The following is an 8,642-nucleotide window of genomic DNA, read 5'->3' as shown; positions in this document are numbered from 1 at the left end:
AAACGGGTTTAAACCCGCTTTATATTCAAGTATTTAGAGTAACTTCTATTCTCCTTGATTAAGTGAGAAAAAAAAAACACCAAAACTCCCAAAATATTCATATCTAGGAAGTTCACAGATGAAGATTAAGTGTTGAATCTGTTGATTTTTCGATTGGTGTCGATTTCTGGTGAAGATTCGAAGTTGTTGTTGTCGATTTCTGGTGAAGATTTCTGGTAATTGTCGTTCGTAGGTGAAGAAGAAGAACTGAGGAGGAAGAAGAGGAGAGGCCGAACAGAGAGAAGAGTGTAGAAAGTGAATGAGGGTTATCAGTTATCCTATCTACTAGTATTAGGGTTTCATAATGGACGACTAGGATTAGTTTTATCTAATGGTATATAATCTGCGGGTTTTTTGGGCGGGTATGGGCGGGTATTAGCTTAAACCAACCTCACACCCACAGACAGCGGGTTTTTTTTTCATAACCAACCCCGCATCCACAACGGACGGGTATGGATAAAAAACCCACGGATTTAGCGGGTATGGGTGGGTTCGGGTATCGTGGGCGGGTCTTGTGCAGCCCTAATTCCTCGTGTCGTACTATTTTCCTTGTGATTTTAATTAACGTGGTCATGACACTGGGAGGATATTAACAGTCGGCATTCTTTTAAAGAATTATTGGTATGCCGACTGTTGTTGATGCTGATGACGAGGAACACTATCGATGGTCGGCATGGTATTCAACAATTGCTGAACAACCTTCCAGAATCGGCATGTTATCCATCGATTGAATTATGTTGATGGTTGATCATAAGTGAAGCTCTTAAAAGGATCATATACCAGGGGTATCACAGATATTACTGATGATAAAATCTGCAGGTCAGATAGCTTATAAGAAACCTAAAGAAAGAGTCAGTATATACAAGGGGTTAAGCAAGAGCAAGACGTATGAAACAGATAGAAACAGAATTTTTACCATGTTTTCACTGGAGAAGTAACAAATTCATAAGGAATTGATGATGCTCTAATTATTCTATCAAGTGCAGTACCAAAGGCCAAACCCACACTCGCAAAAGGTAAAAGAACGGAAAATTAAACCAGAATTGATTCACACATTCTGCAAGAGAGTAAAAACAAGTGTGACTATACTAGTACGCTGGAACCATCTTCTTTTGGGAGAAAACCCTGTTTTTAAGTGCCATGATAGCTTCATGCCGTTTCTTGGAGATCTCCTCCAACGCTTGCTGGTACTCTAGTTCAATCATCTCCAACTCCAGACTCATATCCTTGAGCTCAAAATTATCCTCACCATTACCTACAGTAGAAACATTCGTTGCCCTGTTTCTGGAACAAACATCTTGGATGCACCCGTTATACATCATGAATCCTGAATCTGCATGCATAAATCTACCGGTTCTGGATTTAATGTAGTTCTCTTCTGAAAATGTTCCAGCATCAGAGTATCGATCTTCTGAAAATGTTCCAGCATCAGGGTTTGATAAGCTGGCAGCACACTCATGAGTTACTACCAGCTGGTCAATAGGAACACAAGGTTTCCAGTCTGGTACTAGTCTTGTTATTGATACATCAATCAACTCTGCGACGAAAAGAACCGTCAGATCTGCCAGCTTTACCTCATCAAACATTTCACTAGCAACAGAGATTGCTGTGTCACTTTCAAGGTAAAACGAAAAATACACCGTATCCTTAACTTCAGCATTTAAAAACTTTAACTTGAATGATACAGATTTTTCATCTTCTTTCACCCCCTGTAACTTGAATTCCTTGCCTCTTCTTACCCTTTGGACCTCAACCATTGGCACAGGATGAGACTCAACAGCTGTAGTAGTTATTCTATTTTCTGGAAGCATATGTTGTTCTGTAGAAGACTCCTTTTTGTGTGGTGTAAGTACAGTTCCTGCAGAGACCTGTTTGGGCTGGCAATACCCAGCAGCAGCACTATCTTTCGGCTGGAGAAAAGGATCCTTCAAAAGTTCCTTTGCTGGCAATCTTTGAGCTACTGGACCCAAACACCTCTCAATAAACTTCTTCATCTCCAGATCTTTGACCTTAGAAAGGGAGGCAGGCATGACTCCACTAACAACTTTTTTGTAAACCTGAGCACAATTTGTACATTCAATGTAGGGGGACTCGTTAGTTGTCATCTCTAGCATGCACATGCCAAAGGAGTATATATCAACCAGTTCGTTGTAATCCTCATTATAAATCTCAGGTGCCATGTACTGTGGAGTACCAAGAACGCTGTGCAAACTAGCTTGTTCCATCACAGTGGCCAAACCCAAGTCCCCAATTTTAACTTCGCCATGATTACCATTGATAAAGATGTTATCACACTTTACATCCCTATGAATAATTGGAGGACTGTGACTATGAAGATAGTCTAAACCCAGCAATATCTGTCTTGCCCATCCCTTCAAAGCCTTCATGTCAACCTTCTTGTGCTTTTCTCTGTACTGTCTCACACTGCCGGAGTTGAACAATTCAGTAATGATGTTTATTGTCTTTTTCTCATCGTCGACCCACGACTTGTACATCTTGATTATGTGCTTATGATGAACAACTTTCAACATATTTACTTCATCATACAATGCACTCTCTAAATCAGGCGTACAACCTCGTACAACTGCATCAATGTTAACTTGACACCAAGCCACTTCAATTCCATCAACTTCATCAAACGCCTTATATACTGTCTTGAAAGCGCCTCTGCCAAGAACATCCTTATACCTAACATATCTTTTTGTAGGATCTGTTTCTACGACATCAGGGTCAGGAGGATCATCAACATCTTCCAAGAACTCCGTTCTGCTAGTCGAATCCATTGATAGACAACCACCCAAAAACTAACTCAAGATGAGAAAAGGATGATGAGCACCTCTTTTGTGGACTGAGAATGATATAAGAACGCTTAGAACTTTACAATCACAAGATTCTTCTTATATACCTTTTCCAGTTTTTGTTTTCCTAACCGGAAAGGAATCATAATCATAATTCAATTCTACTTGGACTAAAACTCTAGGAAGAGCAGCTTTTAGGAAACTTGTGACCCACATAACTGCTAGGTACTTCTATATCACAAAAACTCTTCTGATACTTGTGACTCACATTAACCACTTGGCATACCTTACTGGAACCACAACCAGTGCACCAAGTTGTCCTGTATCCCTCTATTCCCCGTAGAGCTTCAACACCTGTCAAACTCGACCACACCCTGCACCTAATAACCTGTTTATGTAAATTTTGTGAAACGAGTTTAAAAAAAAAAAAAAAATCGGCAAACAAAAGTTAAAGTTACAGAACCACACGGAATCACGGAACTCTAGCTGTAAAACACCAAGAACTAGCGATTTGAATATGATTTTCACAATCTATTTCTGGTTTTGAGCAATTGTTATGGAATATGTCCTGCTAATATGTGGCTTGATCAGACCTGGAGATTTACTAAACACTATGCATATATTGACATTAATAAATCCTAGTGTTCAAGCAGCGAATAATTTTGAAACCCTAGTTTTATCAAAACCAAAAATCACAAGAAATTAACGATTATGGAGTGAAATTTCAGTTTCTAAGGAGATTCGAATCGTACCTGAAATTAGGTTAGCACCGGGAGAAATGAGATGACACAAATCAATTCATACAGACGAGAGAGACAGCGAGAGGGAGAGACTTCCGTTTCTCTTTGTTATTCGACTTCTTCAATTGAGAAGCAGAATTCTTCAACTGAGAGAGAGACGAAAACCGAGTTCTTCAGCTGATCTGCTTGAGATCGATCAAGATAATTTTTGGGTTTCAGATGAGTCGCTTGAGAAATATTAGGGGACGGAAATTTCGGGAAGATCCTTATTTTCATTCAAAAATTCTTTTTAGCCCACTCCCTAAACCCACTGTCAAATCCATCACTGATGTGGCGTTGACGTAGGTTGATTATTCTATTTGTAGTTTCCGTTCTCTACTACGGTGTTGTTTTGTCTTTCTCCCCTATAACTACAGCCATTGAAGAACATCTAAAGGAGAACCTAAATCCAATAAAGAAAAAAAAGAACTACCGCCAGGTAAACTGTGTATAAACCCTATGATTTAATTAATCAAAATCTCCTCTTTTTTTATTAGGGTTTATAAATTTTAAATCAATTATTTACACAAGTTTAATTCAGAACATATGTTTTATGTACCTGCCAAAGGCATACAATTATATAAACAATTAGGTGAATAATCCTTGGTGATAGTTAGTACGTTTGTGAAATGTGGGAACCCTCAACTCGATTAATTCAACGAAAGCACTCCAACTTACAGCCAAATATAGATGATCATGTAACGCAGACCGTTAATCGATAATTGAGAGAATTTCAATTGATTAGGGAAGTTGAAATCTTGGTGATCATACGGTTGATTGGATTAGTGGAGATGTGATTATGGTTTTGGTCCTTTTGGACGAGGAAACCGTGATGATGTTTTGCATTGCTGCGAAACCAACCGATCTCCGTCTTTCTTCTCCTATGATAGTGTTACTCTCTTTTTTCTTCAACCCAACCCATCAACGGAGAAAAGGAAAGAAAAAAAATCACGCCGCAGAAGGGTGAAACGAAAGGAATCCTAAATAGTCAATCCACGTCAACGCCACTTCAGCAGTGGGTTTGACCAGTGGGTTTCACTGGTGGGCTGAGTAGAACCACTGATTTTTATTTTATTTTTCTAGGATCAGTCAGCAACACCTCTATCCAAATAAGCAGCTGACTATAGAAAAAAAGTGTCCAACTGGTCAGCTTATGTGTGAAAAAGCGAATAAATGGGAAAACAAATTGAGTGCCCAGAACGAGGCCTTGGGTTTTGGGCTGTGGGTACCGCTTGTTGGTTTTGGGCTGTGGGTACCGCTTGTTTGGATGACGGAAAGAGAATCTCATCCTCCGTGCTTGAATAGAGTAACAGGGGTGTACTGGATTAGGATTTAGATAGATATCTAACAATCCTAAAAACTCTTAGTTATTCAACTAGGATATGTCAGAATTCATTAAATATCCGAGGTATTCAATTAGGATATGTTAGGAATCTTTAAATATCCGAGGTATTCAATTGAATTAAGATTTCTTAGGATAGTTGAGGAGAAGGATATATCAGGATTGTTATGGATATTTGTAGGCAAATTATGCATATTATTATCTCATTATAATCTCAACCCAAACCACAAGAGTTAGACGGATTGTAGTGGACAATTTTTTTTTCTTTTTTTTTTATCACATCATACTACGTCTTTTCCCCCACCACTACCACACACCACTAACCAAAACTAGCACCACCATCGCCACCGACCACCACCAACCACTCACTACCACCACTACTAACCACCACCATCGCCACCGCACACCACCAACACTAGCGCCACCACCACCAACCACCACCACTGTCGACCATCGCCAACAACCACCAACAACAACCACCATTGCCGCCACCACAAATACCATATACCACCAGCCACACACACCACCACCATCACCTCAATTTTATTGATGGGGTTTTTTTTTTGAAAGGGAAAAATGATCTTCACTTCTTATAAGTCTAAATTAATCTTAACTCAATCCAATATAATCCAAAATTATATATCTATAAGATTCTTTTAAGAAACCTTATAAATCTACTAGATTCAGGTAAACTAGTATCTGTTTTTATCCATATAAATCCTGATCCAATACACCCCTAAAAATGAACTCATTGTTTTGCATGATATTTGAATTCTCTAATTTTTTTAGGAATCGTAATTTTAACCATCATGGAAATATGATCGTATTCTCGAGAAACTGATTTTATTTCCTTTAACCAAATAGACCATGAAATCTCCAAATTAGACTCATCAGTAAAATTAAACCTAATATTTATGAATAAATACTATATCCAAATGTGCAGCTGACTATAAAGTATAAGTGTCTAACTGATCAACTTACGTGTGAAAAAGTAAAAAAGTGTCCAAAAGAGCTATGGGTATCGTATGTGTTTGGATGGTGGAAGGGAAATCTTATTCCTTGAAAAGTATAATACTAAACTCATCACTTTTACATGGTTTTTCAATTTTATGTTTCGGGGATAGTATTCTAACCATCATGGAAATGGGATTGTGTTTTCAAGAAACTGATTTCATTCCCTCCAACCACGTAGGCCATGAATAGAGCCAATCGATGTGGATGTAGTTCGCGTCCTAAACTTAAACCCTTAAGTGATAGCTATTGATACTTGGCTCCTGAGTCCTCTTTTTTTTTCTGTGATGAACTCTTAACTCTTGGTATTATTAGTTCTACATTTTTTTTCCTGTGGATCTAGAAAAACTGAGAGCTCAGGGAGTAGATACTTTTGGACTAACTAAATTGGATCCAGACCTTTTGCCAGGTTTAGGGGATCCTTTTTTTAGGCATGAATTATATTTACTAAATTATCAAGCGATTGCATAAGGGTATGTCATATACATGGAGTCATTTGCTAATTTTGTTTAAAGGAGGTAGGACCTTATGGTCCCAACTATTGTAGATAAATTTCATGTTTGATTATCATTTGCCTCATTATTCGGCACAACTGTTTGATTTTGTTCCCTATAGTTACGACTAATAATATATTGTAGAATTTGAAGCGTCTACTTAATTTCGACAATTATTTCAGTTATATACCATATAGTGATTTAGTATAGACTGTTTGAATCGATGCAGGTATGTGTTGAAAACATAAAATAATCCTTGGGAACCCCTTTGTTGTTGAAAAAATGAGTGAAAAACTTGAAATACTCCATCGAGATCGCCTTGTAGTTGAGAAAAGAAGGAAGGATTCACATAGGAATATTAGAGAATGTAGGATTTATAAGAAAAAACAAAGATTGTCATATTAAATTAGGGAATTTTTGAGTACTGAGGAACGAGTAAAGCTAGGCAACGGGGATATGTTTGTTCGTATAAGGAAATAGTAAATAACCAAATATAGTTAGAAACTAGGACTAGGGTAAACTAAACAGTAACTTTAGCATTTGAGGGGTTAATTTTGTAAAGGGTAAAATGTAAAAATACATTATGAATCTTTAAGGGGATCTCTGGTTTATAGTTACTCTTGTAATTCTTCTGAATTCTTTTGTACTTCTAGAATCATCTGTGAGGATATGAACAAGTTTATCTAATCAAAAAGGAACTAACCATCTAGAAACAAGGCATCCACACCAACTGGAAACAAAAAAAAATGATTGATAACAATTTGGTATTGAAAAATTTCAAACTATGGTCAATGTATCATCATCCAAGGGAGACCAACTGGCGATTATTAAAGTAGTGGATGTGTTTGCATTTGCAGCAACAATTTGGCATGATGAAAGTAACCATTTACTATCAGATATTTCACATCGTCTTTAATGTTTTTTTATTTATATGATGGCAACACATCAAAGGTGAAGACTCACTTCACAAACAACTCTCGGAAAAACAGATAAAGTAAACACCTTTCCCTTTCACTTTCACCTATTATATATCCACTGAGAATTTACAAGAGATACACTAAATTTATAAAAAAAAAAAACACAGAACTAGCATCATCCCCATGCTTTTGCACGCATGATCTAATTTATTGATATAAAGGGAAACACATAAGTATGATATCAGATTTTTGGTAGAGTTGCATTAGAAACCACGTACTTAAAACTGCATAAGCATGCTCTTTCCATGTGTATGCCTCACAGCTAGACATAGAAATCAATATGAAGGATAAATTGAGAAGCACCCTCACAATTCACTTCACTCACCATAAGTAAATTTGTTACCACCTAGTACACCAATGTTTGAGCACCCGCATTTCAAATGTCTTTCAGCACAACTGTTGCATCTTGGTCCACCATAGACTATAGTAGGACTTGGAATTACCAATTCACTCAATACATCCATTATAGACATTACATATCCTTTTTTGTTTTATTCTTATTAACCACACATATAATTTAGTTTTTGTTTCAACTGCAGTTGCAAAAAATACAAGTTCAACTATCGCTGATGAATATATAACACAAAATTGTAAACATACATAATGATTTGATCAAGAAGTTATTTGTTTGTTGGTTATTGATTGTACACCTACATATGTTGGTAATTGAAGTATGTTAGTAGTTAGCATCAGAAACATGATGAAGGTGACAACAATGTCTGTGGTAGATCGTAAAAAATGTTTTACGGAATACCCTTTCGTAACATTCATCATTATACTGGATAAAGCATGTCTGCTGAGACAACAATGATGCTTTGCGGATCAAAAATGTTGAGTCTGATGGATTATTGACGGTTGTGACATATCTTTGTGCTTGCTGAGGCATCAATAATATTTGAATAATTCGGATTGATGAGCATAGTTTTGAAGAGATTGCTTGATTAATCATGGACCAATATGTATTTTGATGTGTCAAGCATTTGGTAACTATGAAATGCTCATCCTCGATCCATCATGTCGTGAGTAGACCGGATGAAAAAACAAAGATTATGATATTAAAATATTGGTAGACATACCAATGAAATATTGGTAGATCGACCAATGGAATATTGGATGATAGACAACTGAAATACTGATTATCCGAATCAATAATAAATATTTCTTCTTAGAGCAATTGAACATTAATAGTTGAAACAATAAAA

General features: G+C 36.9%; 1 protein-coding gene across 3 annotated transcripts; it reads right to left on the bottom strand.

Annotated features, from left to right (window-relative positions):
* Positions 1–928: 928 nt before the first annotated feature.
* Positions 929–4,399, bottom strand: LOC113278594 (probable serine/threonine-protein kinase WNK6). Of its 3 annotated transcripts, none has more exons than XM_026527410.1 (2): positions 3,590–4,399; positions 929–3,225 (listed from the first exon to the last, which is right to left on the bottom strand). In XM_026527410.1, exon 2 carries the CDS (start codon positions 2,820–2,822, stop codon positions 1,128–1,130), a length of 1,695 nt encoding a protein of 564 aa, XP_026383195.1. In that variant the 5' UTR covers positions 2,823–3,225; positions 3,590–4,399; the 3' UTR covers positions 929–1,127. The 3 variants fall into 3 exon arrangements, with proteins under 3 accessions (XP_026383195.1, XP_026383188.1, XP_026383201.1); XM_026527403.1 differs by having other exon boundaries at positions 929–3,217; XM_026527416.1 differs by having other exon boundaries at positions 929–3,211.
* Positions 4,400–8,642: the final 4,243 nt, after the last annotated feature.

This window comes from Papaver somniferum, chromosome 1 (assembly GCF_003573695.1).
Source record: "Papaver somniferum cultivar HN1 chromosome 1, ASM357369v1, whole genome shotgun sequence".
NCBI classification, from domain to species: Eukaryota; Viridiplantae; Streptophyta; class Magnoliopsida; order Ranunculales; family Papaveraceae; genus Papaver; species Papaver somniferum.
Note: the sequence above shows the minus strand (reverse complement) of the source record. Positions and strands in the feature narration are given on the sequence as shown.

Excerpts from the sequence above, each read along its gene's own strand:
- LOC113278594 (XM_026527410.1), bottom strand. The coding sequence starts at position 2,822 with ATGGATTCGACTAGCAGAACGGAGTTCTTGGAAGATGTTGATGATCCT.